Consider the following 19,836-nt stretch of genomic DNA (forward strand, 5'->3'; position numbering starts at 1 on the left):
GAAAGTGATGGAAAACTTCATCACCAGCATACTGTACTTAAAGGTACAATAATGCAACTGAAATTTCAAAATCAACCCATTCTGCTCCACCTATTTCTTACTCTCTCTGTTCTGCTAGTGTCTGCTACATTTTGCCGCCATCTCACAGCTAGATGATCACTGGCTCAAATCTATGCCAGCCAGCAGGAACATTTCTAAAAAATCTAAATAAATAAAAGAAACATTCTCATACAACACTCATACACAACAACACAACAGAAGAAGTACTACTACTGTTACTACTACTACTACTAATAATAATAATATTATTCAAGTAGATCTCCATACCTTTCACAGTGACCTTGATTATGTGGTGTGCAGTGCCCATGTTGTTTGTAGCTGTACAGCGGTAGTTGCCAGCATCAGCTTCATTCACATCAGAAATCTTTAGCATTTTATTGAAGTTATGGAAAGACAGCCGGCTGGTAGGCAGTTCACCTCCATCCTTTTGCCAGGATATATCTGGTGTGGGCCTAGTATAAAAACCATTACAAATTAATACTTTGTGCTATTTGTGGAATTTTATATTTTATAAAAACCCTGGCTTTGCTTTAAAAACACAATGGTTTGTTTGCAAAATAAAATAAAAAATTTCATTAATGTCACAATAAACTTTGATAAGGGTTCAGCTATGTTTGTATAATAATAGCAGCAGATCCCAACTTACAAGCCCTCTGCAATGCATTCCAGCACCAGATTCTCTCCTCTCAGGACCATCTTGGTGCTGGTGGGGCCCAGAGGCATCATGAAACCAGGAGGATGCTCCCCTCCTGGGTTGTCTGAATACACAAGGACCAGACAAAATTAGAGTGCATCAAATATTAGCCTTAAAGGCTGTTTTTGCTTTGGTTATATGATGAGTTCAGGAAGTGACACTGCGTAAGAAGAGGAAGTGAACACAAAAAGTTCATAGACAGGAGAGAAGATGAATGAGCGATGACCAAATGCAACTTAGCAGGAAGAAGTCTGACTTTTCCTCAATAGATACAATATGAGCAGTATCTGAGAGCAAGAGGAATCTCCTGACAGGGCAGATTGTTGCTTTGGCAACAGAGGGTTTCTCAGTGGAAAGTTCCTTATAGAAATATCTAGATTTCTAGTAATTTCTTTGCCGAAAGAGTCCAAAATAAACAGTGGACATGGTAATGTGTTGTGTAAATATCTGGGGCCATCATGGAAAGTCACTGAAGTTGTGCTTGATGGAGCAGCTTATGAGCTTAGTGTGATTTTCACGTTTGAGATTTTCAGATTTAAGATGAAATGACATGTGCATCATGTTACAAATGCTTTGAAAGCTGCACACCACATGTGAGGATCTGTTATTTAAGTAAAAGCATAAAATATTGTAAAACCATGAATATTGTTGATCTGACATATAATAACTATATCAAGCATGAAAGTGAGATCAGTTTTATGAATTTTAACTAACTTTATGGGTCTGTCTGACACTATGGATCTTTCAACTTTTTAGTTTTTATAAAAGCCAACTCCACATAAAACTAACTGGATAAAAAAAGTCTAAAGACAAGTATGTGTTAATATAGTCACAGAGAAGGGGATTGAGGCCAAGGTAAAGATTAATGTGTAGGTCAGGTATGTTTATGCCAGGGAGTAAAAAAAAGGGCTGGGTTCACATTTAGGGGTGTGAATGGGAACAAACCCTCAGCACTCACCACTATAGAAATCAGTGATATTGTATAAAGCAGCCACAGTGTCATTCATTGTTTCCACTGTAATGTAACAGAAAATCATAATCATGCAAAACCAGGAAATAAAAAAGAAATGCTTTATTTTGTAGAAGTGTTTTATAAAGCCTAGGAATAGTTCTAAAACAGTTTTCCACACTTCCTTCTAATTGAAATTAAGGAGTAACAAAAATAAAAATAGCTACATCCTATATTATTTTATCTTACATCATCTTGTGCATTTTCTTGACTTACTGCTCAGCACTGTGACTGAGATGGGCTGCTTCTGCTGAATGGTCTGTGTGTGGGGGAAGCGAGCGTAGCAGATGTAGTCACTCCTGGTGTCTTCTGGGAGGACGTTGGAAAAGTACAGGTCTCCATTCAGGGCCTGGGACACTCGTTTATCTAGTGGCAACTTCTGAAAGTCTGAAGGACAGGGGGAGAGAATGTTGGACAAAGATGAATTCATCACTGTGAAAATCTTGAAAAGGGAGTTTACTTTTTTTCAGAGTCGGTTAATAATTTTGTGGTTTCAATGGCCATATTGCATCAGTGTAAGCCAATTTATCATTATCTACCTGTCATAATAAAAAAATGAATAAAATAAGATGTATGTAAAACATTTGAAGGCTAAATACATGTTTTAAATGTAAAATCTTTTGTCTGTGAATAAGAAATCTTTATGTTCTATACATGCAAGTGACTCACTGTTATCCATCCAAAAGATGACAGGAGGAGGAAGCCCGGCAGGGGGTCGGCACTGCAGCACAAGGGAGACCCCCCTTTGGACCGTGATGGCCTCATTTCTTTCCTTCGACCACAAGGGGGACCCTGCAAGTCACAAACATCAAACAAAGATACTTACTGATGGCTTTGCTGAATTTAGCAACCCATTCATTTTATTTTAGTAAGTAAGTTACACATGAGTACTCCTTTCAAAGAGTGAAAAATAACTTGTCATACTGTTGTTGTGGTTCAGGCCATTGAAATCTAATTTCATTAATTAAAACCTGAAAATTCTGAAACAGAATACAATGTGAAGTCTTACTTGACTGTCTGATGACAATGTTGTTGGATACAGCGGTTCCATGCTCATTGTGAGCCATGCATTGGTAGGTTCCCTCATAGGCCTCAGCCTTTTCCCCGCTAATGTCAATGACCAGAGTTCCTGACCCAGGTTTCACCAGGACTTTAGAATCTTTCTCTACGTCAAAGTGGGTCCCATTTCTCGTCCATGAAAAGCTAAAAACAATAAAAACGATGATAAATATCACTTTATTCCAGAGTAGCTGGATTAGTTGCACTAAAGTGGATTTATTCAAATCATAATGATTTATTTTGGCAGACTGATTTCAGCAGGGAGCTCAGTCTGACTCATTTGATTTAGAGGCCAGAGGTAAGTCTTAACTGTACCAAATTCACTCCGCCAGGTGTTTCTCAACTGAATGGTCCCCATGACAACAGTTACTATGGCAATACATTTTTCCACACTACTCCAGGTTGTGGTGCTCTCAGAAGCATATCTATAACAGAAATCAGTTTGCTTCTGATTATTGCAGCTCTCAGTCTGTATCTAGCATATCATCATTTCCTAAACTTTCTTGCTCAATTACACTGTAACCCTAAGAAGGAGTCCGTGACATATGTTTAGCTGGGATGGATCCCTGCATTTTTTTATTGTTGTACATGCTCCTATACCCAAGCACTTATATGAGTGAAAGAAATTACTCTCACCTGGGAGCTGGCTTCCCCTTGGCCTCACAGTGGATAACAATGTTCTCCCGGGGATCAAAGATGTAATACTTTGGGGACTGTAGCGTTATAGTTGGGGGTTGGGGCACTGCATAAAAATTAATAGAAATATAGTTTAGATGCATAGATACACAAACTGCGCATTGCCAAGCTGAAAATATGTAAGCAACATGCAGCAAGCATTCGCATTCAGCTAGGCATGAATCATCTGGAGCTGGAGAACTCGCATCAAACAAAGCAACAAAAGAAATTTTGTGTCTCATCTGATGACAGACAACTTACCATGCTGTGAACTGACATATAACTCCAAAACAAGCAAGTCACAGTAATGGTGCTGAAATAACTGCATGCACATGTAACGCTGGTCAAACCCACACAAAGGCAACTTAATCAAATATTACGAGCAAAAACTCAACACTAGAAGTCACAGCAGTGTTTGAGCCAACTTACATCCTTCCAGTACTTTAGCTTTTTGTCCACCATGACAGGCCGTACCATTGTGGAGGAATATCGAGGAAAGGTGTTAGTTTTTACATAGAGCAAACAAGGTTCAGGTGAGAGAGTTGCACTTACAAGTGTGTCAGAGAATTTGATTAAGCCTGCCTAAAGTTTGGTAAAAAGACAGGTTTTTCCACTTTCTACATCAGTGGCTTCAGTATTTATAAGAGTAGGCAGGTGCAACAAATGAATTTCATAACTGAAAAGCACACTACCATGCTAAGACATGCGAAGCTGAAACACACAAAACCCTCTTCCTGATAAAGTAAAATGCTGCTTTTTCTGCTGTTTGTTTACAGCTCCCATTGTGGCCTATAAGGTATAATTTATAATACCCCACAATAGGTTTGAATGACAATATTTTAATCTTTAAAGAGGTCATTTGACACATGTCCTATGTGATAGTGTGATAATGTGATATTCATAAAACTTACGATCAAGAGGCACTTCAAGCGCTGAAGTCATGTCACTCAAAGGTACTGATAGCACAGCTCCGAAGCAAAGCACCCACGTCCACTTCGTGTCCATGGCTGGGTTTCAAGGTGAAGAGTTTTTTTTCACAGTGGATTCAGGGTGGTCCACAGGGTAAAACAGTATAGATCCACTCTACACAAAGGCACAGAAATTGACAAAATAAATTAGCACTTTACTGCATGAATTACCTTAGATCGTGTTATTTCATGGATATTTATTAGCGTGATGAGGAAATCATGGTAAGACAATGCATTTCACTATAATACAATAAGAGGAGCACATCTGGACATTGAGAAGCACACTCTTATACACATACAGTTACTAATGTCCATTGTCCATGGAGTGCGTATAAAATAGTAAAAACATCCATAAAAATAGAAGCTATGGGTACACGCAGTAGTTACTTAAATATTTAGTCTGAGCTACAATGGAAGGTTTACTTTCACAGACACTTTCACAGACATTCTCATAGCCCAACATTAAAAGTAAGGCGTTTATGTCCAGCATTGCCTGGGACTTGTCTTTTGAAATGCCTATCATTCTGCCAACATAAAGACTTTGGCAGGAGGAAAAGTCAAAACAAACTTGGTTGCTGTCTTTGAAACTTAACCAATTTTAGTATCGTGCACTTGTCTGTCCTCTGTCTTGTCCTGTTATTTATACTTTCTGGCACTAAAGAGACACGGCAACATAAACGTTAGTGTAAAATCAGAATTTAAGTACTTCATTTTATTATACTAGATTTTCTGAGTGTAGGAGCTGTCAACATGGAATTTATATTGTAGACTGAAGCCAGAGCACTCAGATTGGCAAATATATGCACAAAAACGTATCCTTGTTAGTGTGTCATATGGTTCGAGTAACACGTGTGCTTCCACAAGCACTAGACATCCAATACAGATTATGTTCGGCTGTTAAAAGCACACATAACCATATTCGCATTAATGGGCTTTTGTAAACTACATCATGGGGAGCAGGAAATTGCAATATATATTTGTTTTCCCTTTGTAGCACTGGGTAGATGGTGTCTCTATTACGTGTGGTTAACAGCAAATTAGTCCTTGATCACTGCACCTGTAGCATTGAGACAGTGCTGTACATTTACAGTTTTTGATGAATGTTTTAGACATAATAATCAAGGGGAAAGAACTGAATATCAGTCTTTAATGTACAAGCAGACATTTTTATCCATAGCATAAGCTGTTTGAATGAATAAAGCCAAGGGGTTACAATAACTCCTGTTAGCAGCTTGATGGAATTTAATGAGCAGCAATGTGCTACAGTTGGGTAGGTGGCTTGATTCATCATGACATCTAAATCGTTCATAAAGATGTCAAGATGCACGTGTATATTACATGTGTAATATGTTTGCAAATATACTTTAAGCATACAGCTTTCTACTCTGGTAGAGAAGAAATGTGTCTAATGACACTTTGAGTAATAGTTATGAACACACACTAAAAATGTAGTATTAGGTCAGAGGTAGTGAGCTCATACAACCTCAAGACACAGCTAATTCCATTAAGGTTTCCTACTAGACGTTATTCTCACTAGTTAATCGAGAGGAAACACTGAGAAAGAGAGAGAGAGCAGGAGAGCGGAAGAGAGATACACAGACAACTGAATGCATTAGATGCAGGCCATGCATGCTAAATCTTCTAATCTAATTCTAAAAACAGCAATGTGATATCATGCAAATAAAGCACTCCAGCTTCAGATTAATTACAATAATGCTTCCATGCTGCTGCAGAAACCGCCTCTCCCACAGAGACAGGACCCACATTAAGCTATGCTGGTCCTAAGGCCAGTCCTTTCCTGGATAGACAGACATAGCAAACATTGTTTTAACATGTATTATTCACAGGTGAATGATATTTATGATAGAAATTTTATATTTAAATACAAATATAATTTTATTGAACCTTAATTATGACAATGTGTGTCGAGTATAGGCTGGGCCTTTTACTGCAGTGGTCGCCAATTGTTGCCCTGTTGGCCGGTATTGTGTTCAACACCATCAGAGAGACAATAATACATTATAAAAATAATACCACCACTGACTTAAACTAAATTTACTGTAATTGTAAATTACTTTCTCATCTAACTCTCATGTTAACATCCTTCCCAAAATGTCAGCTATGTGTACTTATATATAGAAAGTAATTAGTTTTCTAGAAATCATCCTAATTAAACAATGTTTAATGTTTAATGTTTTTCTTTTAATATGTTTTTGTTCTATGTTTGTTTTTCACTCTGGCCTGTGTTACATAAAAAGAGGGGAAAAAGACCCCAGACAACATGGCAGCCAACAGAACACACAGACATTCATAAAATTAGCTGCTGCATGCAAACGTCAAGATCTCCATATTTCAGAAGCTAGAAAGTCAGTGTGAGTTCACTGGCATAAATTGTCCAGACACTGGTGTTAGAAACACATTTCCAGCTTTGATGTGCTGCCCACACACCTTAAAAATGAACTTTTAACATTTACATGGAAAGAAATATTTTTCTACTTGTTTATGCATTACCAAAAAAAAGTGAATATATTAGGTTGTCTGAAGCCTGTTGAGTGAGTTTTTCAGGGTTAAATGCTATGCCATAAGGCTGTACTGTGCAGTGTGGTGGAATACATTGCTCTTGCAGCAATCACTGTCAGAAGCACAATTACACATACATGCACAGCCTAAAATTTATCCTAAAGCTATGTGGGTGAAAATCATTTGCCCCTGACATTTTTTCACAGGGCACAGACACAAAACTAAAGATGATGATGATGACAAACAACTGAAAGGAGAATTAATAGGATGAATGTGGCTAGTGGGCAAGCCCCATCCTCCTGTCCTCTGTTACTCAGGGGTCAAAGTCTAGAGGTCAAAGAGTTGCCCCCTTAGCTCTCCTTTCATCTTAATCAGTCAATCCCTGACTCTGTTTAATTCTTATGTCTTTACTTATCACCCTTTCAAGCTCAATATTACTGTATGAATTTTCCACCATATACCAGGAGAGCAACTTGTTGTGTTTTTAGTACTGCGATCACTTTGTTGAACCATCTCAGTACTTGACAACATGCTAACTTGTTAAGGAGCTCATCAAATGCAGGTTCAAGCTCTGTAAAAACAGTTGCCATTCAGCCATCTGTTGATTGACTCTGGCAATCACATCTCCCTCCTATTTGCTCCCACAGTGAAATTACCCTAGATAAAAGAAGTCTTTACCAACCAGAGCCACAAAAATGATGTAAAGCCTGCTGATACAAACCCAACTATCCTCCAGCCTCACAGTTTGCAAATCCTGTGGCAGAGCACTATGTTAGCCACGCCACAGCCTTCAGTCACACTGAGGGATGACAGCCTGACTAGACAGATGAGGGACGCAGGAGGGATGAAAACACAGTCATATGCAGTCACATCAAATCACAGCTACATAGATATTTCTGAGACAACAGATAAGTAGGGCTGCTTTTAGCTAGAGTGGATGTTCTCTGAGATCTCTGCATCTCCGTATGCAGTCAGATCAATTGGACATAAACACATTCAATGTAGAAAGTCTGAGTTTAAGAAGAATATGCAGTTATATTTTCTTTGGAGGATTCTCACATCCCAACCGGTTCTCATCTCATCCTGCATCATAACCCACTGACCGGACTACGCTGAAATGCAGTTGCCTTCTACAATGTGGGTGTCTTCAGTAACCAGGTCACTAGAATAGGAGCTCTGAGCAATGAGAGTTCCCATATGGAGTATCCACAGCCTAAATGTGAAACCACTTTAATGGCCTCTTCCCTGCTGACATTTGAGAAAGCAGACCTTCCACTTATTATTATACTACTGTGGATTTATATAGAGGTAAAGTGCATCTAAATGTCATTAAAAAAAATAACCATAACACTGTGACAAATGTTAAATTGAAATGCCAGCACTTGAACAGTGGTAGAGGAAATGCTCCACTTTGTTCACCAGCTAGTTACTAAGTTTGTCTGCTGGGTTGTTTTGTGGTGGAGTGCTGGTGTTTCGCCAAAAACAGGTGTGAGTGTAAACCAAAATAGCTGCAGGCCAGAAACATAAGGCTGAAGGGAATTGTGGAGTCACTATTTTTAAATTGTCCTAAATATGAAATCACTTTAAGGTACAGGCCAGAGTTGGGAATTGGACACACAAATACACACACAAAACACTCCCAGTGCCTGTAGAGAAGGAATGTCAAATGTAAAGTAGTGCCAATAGAAACCAGCAGAAATGTATTAGACAGTATGAGAGACACAGAGACAGCTAACATACTACACCTCTGTGTAAACATCCAAAACTGGAGTCCAAAACTCCACCTTCTACTCTCAGCCATTGTTTATGTACCTGTAAGTTTGATAACTTTATTAGCTGTCTGCTTTGTCTCTTGTTCTCTTCATCTGTCTTTCTGTCCCTACTTGAAAAACCTGCATTAAGCGGCCGATCTGCGCTGAACAGAGTCTATTGTAAGGTGAGAAAATGGCCCTGCTTCTATGGGGCACAGCCGTGACTGGACTTTGTGATCTGCAAGGAAAATAAGAGGTGGCACTGCCTCACTAATCTGCTTTGATAGTTGGTGACTCTATCCATGCACGTTTCATTTGTTTTGACAAAGTATTATTTACTGTGCAGATAGTAGGTGGATAATGTTGCACATTTCACTACTTTGGAAGGTAAGGAGAGACATTAGATGAATAAAGCATTCACTCTCAAGTTAAAGAGCTGTGCAGTGCTGTTTACAAGATGTATTTTCTTTCAAACAAATAAAAGACTTGCAAAGGTGATGTTTGGAGCATTGTAAAGAAGACAGTAACTTATACTGAAGTGGATGGTATTTCTATGTGTGGCTTTATACACTGCATGCTTGTGTGTTGATGTGCATGCATTTGTGCATATATAAGTAGGAATAAGGTGACTTATTCTCTGGAGCACTTGGCCGTTTTGCCAACTTCTCGAGTTTCCTTGTCAAGTTTGGAACCAGCAACTCTCAGGTCACAAGTTACAACTGCCTCCTTTTAGAGAACTTTGTGATTTGGATGTTTGCCTTCATTTGATGCTGCCAGCTACATTGAAAGTTTTTGTAAGATGAGCTCTGACTATACTAACACAGTTTCTTTGCAGCGAAAAGAGAGAACTGTTTGCCTCTTTGTCTCTAATAGCCCCCAAACCGGATTACACACAGCCACCGAATGAAAACAAAGTCTCTCAGCCTCTTTTTGCACACGCGCACATACAAAAACGAGGCAGCCCATTTTGGGCGTCAGTTATTCTAGCACCATCCGCAAAATCCCCCAGTGACTGCTTTTCTCGGAGGCTTTGTAAAATGCTGATGGTCAGCATGCACCAGGGCATGCTAACCCCACATCCGCAACACTACAACAACCCTAAAGGGGCTATTGTCCTCCCATGTTGTTTGCCACTGGGATAACGCTGAAATGGCAAAGGTGTTTTAGGACACAAGGTGACACCTCAGGCACTAAAAGTTGTGACCACAGTTCAAATGTGCAGATCTTAGCTGGAGAAGTGTGTAGTAATTATATTATGCGATGAGGTTTGAGTTTGCTTTTTTCAGGAAATAAGATTTACATCAGACAATGAAGCATGTCATCTGCATAAATCCACTGTATACCTGATTTTTAAAACAATTATAGTTTTAAGTCTGATGTGGTTCACTTAAACCATCACATAAGACTTTATTCATATTCTTACTCTACTTGTTTGTAGAAGCCCCTTTGGCAGAAATTACAGCTTAGAATTTTTTTAGGGAAGCTTGTTACACCAGGATTTAGACAGTTTGTTCTTACCGACAGATGGTCTTAAGCTAAATTAATTTAGATGGGAAGTGTATGTAAACTTCTTCATGTCATCTTAAGTTCTTTCCACAGATGGTTAATCGAATTTAAGTCTTAACACAGTAAAATGTCCAAAAAATTAAGTGATCTGAATACTTTCCAAAGTCACAGTGTGAACACTTAACTCTTCACACTCAAAAAGAAATTGCCGTTGTGTAAAAGCACATGGAGGTTTTAAAAATGATAACTGACTTAAAAAAAATCAGAGACAGTGCAGTTCATGTGTAACTCAACAAAAACATTACTGAATTCTGCCATTCAAATATTACTGTGATATAAGGCATATGAACCGCTTTCTGGGCTGAATGTTGTCTAGGGTCATTTCATCAAAAGCTCTGTGGTCAGTCAGAACAGGGTGAAATACTAGCTCATTCCATAAGGGGATGATATTTCTATGTGTGGCTGTATACACTGCATGCCTGTGTGTTGATGTGTATGCATTAGCCCATATGTAAAAGTAAAATTACACAAGTGAAGGAAAACAGGGTCAGATACACAACATATCAACATACCATTGTACTTGTTTTACTACTGACTCATTTAGTGAATCTACCTGTTTTATCTTTTTTGTATCATTACTAAATCTGCACTACATCATAATTAGCAGCAATGTAAAATACAGCAAAATAAAGAAAAAAATAAAGCATCCAGTTAATTGTCTAAAATATGACAAGCCACCAAAGTGCCCCTTTGTACCTATTTGAAACCAGATGCAGTGGCTTTGGGTGCAGAACCTATGTGTGAACGTATGATCCACGTGTAAAAATAAAGCAGGGACCATGTTTATCAGTGTTGAATAAAAGAGCCTAAATATCGATACTAGTCTCATTTTAATACAATGCCACAGTGTGACAGTGGCCAAATAAATCTAGCTGGGCTTGAAAATGAGCCAAGCCTCATTGATATGCCTGGGTGTTATTGCTTGGTAGAAGGTATTGATGAGTAGATAGATGCATGTGGCCTTGGTACATGACTCTGGGCTAACTATGACATGAGTTACTGTTTGCATCATATATACATCATAAGATTGATGAGACTGAGATCTATTTTATATTACTAGCTTGATTTACCGCTGCAGTAGACTCATCCCACCAAAAAGTGCCAGTCAGGATGCAAGTCAAACACACCACAGCATCATGGCTATAGTAATGTAGACACAGTGTGAGGTGCTGGTGGACGCAGGTAAGACTGGATGGGTGAGGCAGGGCGAAATGTTGACAGGAGAAAATAAGAGCATGACGAGCTAGTAGGTGAAAGGAGGTGAGAAGGGGGAGGGGACTGATTGACGGTGTTATAGCAGCACAACCAGCTGGCATGCCCCCCCCATTTTTTCTCCTCCGCCCATCTGTTCATCAGGATTACTCAGAGAGGAATGGAAAGGAGGAGTGAAAGGGAACTGTAGGAGGGCAAAGATGAGTAGACCAGCTACAGCATGACAACCTGCAATAACTGAAGCCCTGACATCTTTTCAGTAAAATAAACTGCAAGGGTAATGACTCAACTGTTACAAACATGGATCCGTGCAATTTAGTAGAGTGCTCTCATGGGACCATTCAGGTAACAAAGATAGTTATGAGAGCTGGAAATATTGTAGTGGTCGGTTATGTAATATGGTAATGCAGCACCTGCTAACTTGTTTTTCTTTTGGAATCACTCCTTACTGACAAATATATTCAGTGGTTTGTCCACAAGGCAGAATGATTCTTGTATCTGCTACTCAGCATTTAAATGGGATACACTCTAATCTTATCTTGTTATGATTTACAGCAATGCACAAGCCTGTGTGTAATCTAAACATATGTTTAAAGACTGTTCCTTTGTCACTTTCTTCTAGGTTGTAGCATTTTTCATTAATTTGATCAGTATTTTTAGATGTTTGGATAGTTGTGTACATCAAATATGAAATGAAACTGGAAATGTTCCTGAATCGATTATCTGAATGTGTCATAATGGCAAGTGTGTACTGTTTCTCTCTCCGTGTAGCAGCAGGTGAGCAGCAGGTGACACCAGCACATAGGACTCCCTTCCAGTCACATTCAAAGAAAGACCTCCATCCAAACACATGCTGGATAAATGCATTATCCTCTCAGTGTCTGGGTGTGAATATTATATTACTGCCATTGTTTTCTTTTTAGGTAGGCTAAAAGAATGTGTGTATGCCAAAAAGACATGCACAACTTGACACACTGACAAACATTTCAAACCTGAAAGGTCATGTTCCACTTTTTCATAAAAATATAATATACTAACATAATATAATACACTACTAATAATATTAGCCTAGTAACACCGTGCAGTAATATTATTACCTTATTCACTAATAAGAGTAAGGCCTACGTAATAATTATACCTTAAGAAGAGACGAGCACTGACAAGCTGTCATGCAGTGATGGACACTTTTTTTGTTTTTTTGTTTTACACTTGTCACTTCGGTTAAGTTCAGTTGCGGGAAGATCATGGTTTTGAAGTTTTGAAGTAAATAAACATGTCTACGTTTTTCTATTAACAGAAAAAGTAACCCGTTGTCCTTGCAAAAATGCACAGTTGAAATCCAGATGTATAAAAAAATATGTTTTAGGAGACAGAGTTTGACTGCACACATCTGGACATCAAACACTTAAAGCTGTTAAAGCCCAATAAGGTTGACACAGCATGTAATTGAGCCAGGCACAGTCACACAAATGTTATTGGTCGAGAAAGAAAAGATTCATTCATCATCCGCACAGTGTGGTGAAGACAGGATTTCTTTCATGGGCAGTAATATAGTAATATAACAAATATATCATGTTATTACTGTTTATACTTAGTGACTAAAGTAGTAGTAACTAAATCATTATTTGAAAGGAGTAATAAGCAGTAAAGCACTACCCTTGCACATTCCTAAATACTTTTATATTCATTATTATTCAGTCACTTATGTACTAATTTTGCTAAAACCTTACAACCTCTGTGTGGCTGTGTTGTAAGGAGCATTATGCTACTGTCCTCGGTTCGCTGATTTACTACTGTAAATGCTGCAGATACCAAAGGGGCAAAGCCAAGACTGCAGAAGGTTATAAATCAGTCACTGCCAGCTGATGGTTGCGGCTAAGCACTTTTCATCCATAATAAATGACTTTTCTTATTTGAAGTTGAGCCATGTTTTGAAGAGCTTCTAAAACTTGCAAAAGGGCAGTATAAAACATCACATTTGAACTATATATTATTATATACACTCAAAGTAATGTACATAACCGAATTCAAGCAGAGATGAAGGCTCTCAACGTAATGTACAAATTTTCAGTACTTTTTATTCTAAGCACACTTCCTTAGAATAAACCAAACTGCTGATACTAGTATAAGTGCACAAGCCTCTCTTTTTGGAATAATAAGGATGATAGAGCCATTTGACACATGCTGTATCATGGGGGTGTACATAGTAACATGTAGATCAAAGAGTAAGCATCTGCAGTGGTCAGTGGTTACACGATTACACACTGACTGAATCATTTACAGTCAGCAAAACTGTTTAAAATCCTCCTACCAACCAAAAAAGGGATTTATAAATAAAGTTTTGGCTTGGCAATTATATAAAGCAGAGTCATTAGCAATCCTTGACTTACCTCTGAGAATTTAAACTCAGCTACTGTCTGAGACTTGAGGTGGTTCAAATCTGCAAAGAGAGGAAAATATCAGCCATTAATAGTGCTTTGTTTGAGCCAGAATTAGCAAACACACCATCTAATAGACTTTACAGTTTTAGACTGATTGATACTAAATCGCGCTAAAACCAAGAATGAACAAGGCAAAACATTTAGAAAACCATTTAAAAACTTTGGTGCTACTATTTTATCTCTTTGTGACAACAAGTAGCAATTCCTAGCATCGGGTAAGACAGGACATAGAAAAGCAGATAAATGGCACTCGCTTGAAATGACTCAGGGTGCAAAGTTGAAGCATTTTAGAGGGGACAGGTAACTGAGTCCTTGGCTGACAAAATAAGAGTAAAGGTCTCTTTTATGTTAAGGAAATTGTTCCATGAAAGCCAGTAAATGCAGTTAATCAAAATAATTGACAAAGGGACATATTCAGTCTTAAAGCTTCAGACTTCATTAATTCATTATAGCAGCCCAGTGTCACACAAAACTTACTGCATGAATTCATGGGCACATCTCTGTAGCTCTCTGGGGAAAACCTACTAGATTACTGTGTGAACACAGGGCCTTCTATCAATTAACAAAACACCTCAGGTCATTTTTATTACATTTGTTTCCAGCAAGGCACATACTTGAATAAGAGGTCAGCCAGAGTGCACACACAACATACACACACACAGAGACATACACACAATTCCCCCCCCCACCTCCTGCAAACATGCTTTCCGTCATGACATCGAAGGCGTTATCATAATCTCCAGAGAGACTGCCCATTAATTTTACATTAGCAAAGCAAATATGATGAAAAAGAAACACCAGCCAGCCTAGACGTGAAGCCATAAAAACTGTAGTTAGCTAAGAGGAGCAAGACAGTGGACGATTAATAAATGGAAGTCACGCTGTTGAACTCACTGGATATTGTAAAAGATAAAAGAGATGAGTATTTCCACTGACTTCCCCACAATGACATGGGTGAGCAGCTGTTGTCACAGAGATGGGGAGAGACTAGTGGAACGTCAAGAACCCAACCTTACCAGAAGCAGTAACCCGCTACCATGGAAACGGAACAATGTAGAAAGAGACAAAAAGAGAAAAAGACATATTTGCTCATGTGCAATATCAGAATTAAAGTAATCTAAGTCATCTATACCTGACAGCTAAAATTGTTTTGATTGAGAGACTTCAAATGTATTATGTCAAACTAAATTATTTTATAAATATCTGATCTGACCTGAGCTGCATTTATATTATCTAAGCTGAACTGAACCAAATTGAAGAGAGACCAAAGAGGGCAGACAGATGAGGGGAGAGAAGATAAAAACAAAGGAGATGTTAATGAATAAAGACAGGAAAGCACCAAGACATCAGAAGACACTGGCTGGAGAGGCAGAGCGAGGATGATGGGAGAAAGAGAGAGAGAGAACACATGAAAAAGTGCAGACGGCAAGTGGGGATCAGGAACATGCATTATTAACAGCAAAATCTAAAAGCACTTTATCATTACAGCACAAGAAATGGGGGGGTGAAAGAAAGAGAGAGAGAGAAAGGGAGAAGTATGGGGTGGCAGAAGAGAAAAGCTAGCAGAGCTGACCTCAAGCCGCAGCACATTACCATGGAGACAACAACATGACCCTGGATACATTATATTATCAAAGAATGCTCTTCCATTTGGTAAAAACATTTATTTGCTTCCCTGGCAACAGTTGCATTATAAGACTGTACCAGTCCGAGAGACAGTTAGTTTAGCTTTAAATAAAGACTGAATCGGTGAAACGTACCCCAAGTTTCTCCAAAGCTCACAACAATCTATTAATCCGCACATCAAAAGCTCATGAATTAGTGTGTTTGATCTCATTTGTTTATTCTGTACAAATCTCAAGTGTGAAAATGAGCATTTGCGCGTCATGAGGGTTATGTGATGGATTATTTCTAGATTATTCTAGACACCTTTAAACAGTGTCTTGTGGTTGGCTGGAAAGCTACTGATGATAAATGTACAGTAATTTAAACCTAAAACCAAAAACTTGTTATATTTATAGACTTATTTTTAGACCAGAAACACAAGATTTGTATTTACTGTCTTTTGGAGGTGCTGGTAGACAGATTTATTTACACACTAAATTCGTCTAGCATACTTCACAGATGTTCACACTACAGTATATAACACAAAGTTCACGTTGTGAATCAGTTTTAGTCTTAAAGAAGTCTTCAGAGGAATGTATGTAGCAAAAATAGATGTCTTCAGGAAGACAGTCCAATATTGCTATGACAACAATGTGAATGAGCTTTGTGAAGGCCTGTGTTCCTCAACATGTTCTTAAGCCAACATGGTGTCTGATTAGGCCCAATGCCCCCCACCCCCCCATTTTGACTTACTATTTGTCTCCTGTTTCAATCGGCTGGCAATGTTTATGGATCAACTAGAAACCGCTTGTGTGTATGTGTATGAGCGTGTGCATGTGTGTGTGTGTGTGTGTGGCAGAGGGGACACTTTGCAAACTGTGATGGAATAACTGACCCCAGGCATGAATAGATATGTGTTTGTCTGTGTGTGTGTTCATGCGCACCATAATCCCCTAGACTGAGGGGCTTCAGCAATCAGTAACAGTACCAGCTGCCTAAAGAACACACTTAGCAGATGTCCTGACTTCTCAGCCACCACAACCATGTCATTTTCAATGTGATTTCTACACAATACTAACACACAGACACACACACACAATGAAATTGAAAACAACTTAAATCCCACAATGTAATTACATTTTAATGTACATCCTCATAAACTCATACATGCATCAGACCCGTTCAAGGTTAGTAAAAATGGCCACTACTAACAAAAATGCAAGTCATCCAATATTTAATAACCAATTTGTATAAGTAATGAATGTTATATCTAGCTTTGGAATATAAAAAATCATTCATTTGTACTGAATTATTTCTAGGAAAATCTTGAAGAAAATGAAATTAAACTATCAGAAAGCCTTAAAATTTCTGTTCTTTATCTATGATAAACTGATCATCATTAACATGTGCAATATAACAAAGAATGTGGCTGCCTTCCAACATTGAGATATATAGGAGTGCTCAATTCAAACCAAGAGCCAAAAGCCACTGCCCTGCTTACTTGTATCTATCCCTGCACTACCCCCTGCTCACTACCTGGATCATGTGTGTTCAGTGAATCAGAAGCTGACAGATCCAGATTGTGTCTTCCAGCTGACAGCGTAGATACATTTTTTAGGTTATATTTGTCAAGCAATTAGATGCACAATCCACACTGATTGTCCCACAGTGACTTGGTAGTCAGCTACACAGACATAATGCCTGAGCACAAATGAAACTCCGTAAGAGCCTGATGGTTTGTTTAAGTACCAGACATACCATCTGTGTGTGATATGGTTCTGCTGCAACGGGGGGGTTCTGTGCACATCTGTCTACATGTTCTTGTAGTCACAGAAAATGACAAATGACCTCATTAAGACGGTCGCCAGGTTGGGTTTAGTGCACCGGATCAGTGTTTTAGTGCCATTTACAAAATTTCCTGGTGCATAAAATTCAAATTTTTTTATGTATTTCCAACATGTCCCAAACCGCTGCTTAAGGGAGCCACATGAATAGCAAAATCGCATAAAAAAATGTGAAAACAACAACAGAAACCAGCCTTGTGTTTAAGAAGAAGTGTCTTTGAAATATACTACAACCCTGTGTCAGGTTTGGCCTTTTACAGCTGCTTCTGAAGTCTCTGCTGAGCAGCTCAGACTTGCACATTCCCTTGTGATGTTTGTATATGTGTGTGTCTGTGTGTTAAAGACAAAGACTGAAAAGGAGGTTGGTTACCATGGCTTTCCAATGATCCAATTGTGTTTTTTTTATTTTAACAGTCTATGAGCATCTTTCAGATGACAGACACACACACACACACACAGTCTCACACAAAGGAGCAGTCAAAAAGTTGGTTTTAATCAGAGAGATTTACTGCCTCCTGAAAGTTAGTTTTTTCTCCTTCTTCCAGAGGTTAAACGGTTAATTCTCCCATCCCCACTGTTCCCATTCCACACCAGACAATGCACACAATGGTGTCATCAAGAATGTCACACTTACACACACAGACTGTAAGAGCAAGGATCCTAAATCAAGTCTAAGGAGCAGTAGAAAGTAGCATTCCTTTGCTGCTGATCCACTGCTAAGCTTAGCTCGATACGATGCAAGGGAAGTATTTTGTAAAAGTGTCCACATATGAGAGCTCAACAGCGATCACTTTACAGCCTCAATAGAGTGAGTATACGAAGCAGAAACAGAGGCAGCTTTGATGCATATGCTATACCTCGCCATATGATGCTTGGCTACATGAAATCAATCACAGTGAGAGAATGACGGCTGCCATTGACTTTGAATTCTGTTAGTGAAGGATTTCTGCAGACCACATTGGGGGATGTTTCCCTAAGCTACACCTGGGGTACTTGAGGGTATGTGGAAAACTCATTTAATAAAAACAGGTCTGGAATTTAGTATAACTTCTTTTCTTGGCAGAGAATACTGGATTTGGATTCACTGTCCAAAAGAGATGAAACTGTGCTTTGATAAAATGAGAAAGAAATTGTTATCTACATTCTGTATTAAGGAAATGCTATGTTGCACTTGTTATACAGGTAAATCTGACATATAGACTTTTTGACAGCCTCATCAGACTTTTAGAAATACAATGAGATTATACTCCAGACCTGTCACGTAAAATTAAACACTTTCCAAATATATTAGCATTTTGCAGATATATATGTGGCTTTTGTATCATTTAAAGTTTTAAATAAACAGATTTAAGCCTTAATGTAAGTGTGCAAATATAAACTGAAACACACTGTGTTACTGGTTATTGTATTTTCCCATTTGCATATGAAAGATTCTGCTTTTGTCTAATTCCATTGAAAGAAACAGACAAAATCCAAAGTTTGTCTGAGGCTGTAGGAGTGTGTTGGATAAATGAAGTAGGTATCTACAAAATGTTAGGGTTTTATTGAAAAACCTTTGCATCGCATTTCCCGACTCTGAAACTAAGATCCAAGATTCAAAAACTTTATTGATCCCATAGGGAAATTGTGTTGCCTTGTTATAGCTGTTGTCCAGGTGAAAGTAGAAAGGGAAGAGTAAATTAAAAGAAAAGGAGAGCAACTGCAACAGGGTGTGGCTCAGCCTCCGTCTGCGCAGATCAGTGTAAGCAGGGAAACACTGCAAACGAAATAAAAGCATTGTATTCCATGACAAATAAATTATAATTTTAATTCCACATTAGTCTAACTCAGCGTGCAAACGCCTTGTATTGCAGTATATAGTTTTACCTGACTGAACTACTTTGCATATAAGCAGCTTCCCAAATTTGGCCTGTACATTAAGAAGGAATTTCTTTGCAGCCAATGTAAAGAAGTACAAGAGCAGTGACGGGAAAAAAAAAAGAAATATATATATATATATATATATATATATATATATATATATATATATATATGGGTAAGTAACTAGCATCACCATGGCATGACAGTCAAGCAAAAGTGTTTGACAGAGCAGAGCTTGGCCATCAGTGACATGTCGGAAATAAAAAATACCCATGCAGCCAGCTCCTTGGGGACAACCTTAGATAAATGAACAACACAAAAGGGAGTCAAGGGAAAGACAAATGGAGACAGAGAGACAATGACATGAGGGCAATGAGAAATGGAAAAGTGGAAATAAGAGCGTGAAGGACAAATAAGCTTTTGACAAGAAGGCAAACAGTTCGGGGTACAGAACTATAGGATCCCTAGGAGACATCTAATATTGACGCCATATCTTCTAACAGAGCGAGAAAACGTCAGAAAGACAAACAGAGGATTGAGGCCTCGTAATATAAGTAACATCAGTGGAAAAG

General features: G+C 38.5%; 1 protein-coding gene across 15 annotated transcripts in view; it reads right to left on the bottom strand.

The window, feature by feature from the left end:
• The window catches only part of nrcama (neuronal cell adhesion molecule a), a 49,804-nt gene that overhangs the window by 14,907 nt on the left and 15,061 nt on the right, over positions 1-19,836 (bottom strand). For 8 of the 15 annotated variants that reach the window (XM_067490640.1, XM_067490634.1, XM_067490629.1 and 5 more), the window contains exons 2-10: positions 13,905-13,954; positions 4,409-4,580; positions 3,927-3,944; positions 3,459-3,564; positions 2,773-2,966; positions 2,433-2,555; positions 1,980-2,150; positions 707-818; positions 328-512 (exon numbers count right to left, since the gene is read on the bottom strand). In XM_067490640.1, the coding sequence (XP_067346741.1) occupies positions 328-512; positions 707-818; positions 1,980-2,150; positions 2,433-2,555; positions 2,773-2,966; positions 3,459-3,564; positions 3,927-3,944; positions 4,409-4,502 (1,003 nt within the window). In that variant the 5' untranslated portion in view covers positions 4,503-4,580; positions 13,905-13,954. Of the gene's footprint in view, positions 1-327; positions 513-706; positions 819-1,979; positions 2,151-2,432; positions 2,556-2,772; positions 2,967-3,458; positions 3,565-3,926; positions 3,951-4,408; positions 4,581-13,904; positions 13,955-14,849; positions 14,988-19,836 lie in introns of those variants that run through there. The other 7 variants (XM_067490643.1, XM_067490635.1, XM_067490645.1 and 4 more) reach the window with 4 other exon arrangements.

The sequence above is a fragment of the Channa argus genome, chromosome 21 (genome assembly GCF_033026475.1).
Source record: "Channa argus isolate prfri chromosome 21, Channa argus male v1.0, whole genome shotgun sequence".
NCBI lineage: Eukaryota > Metazoa > Chordata > Actinopteri > Anabantiformes > Channidae > Channa > Channa argus.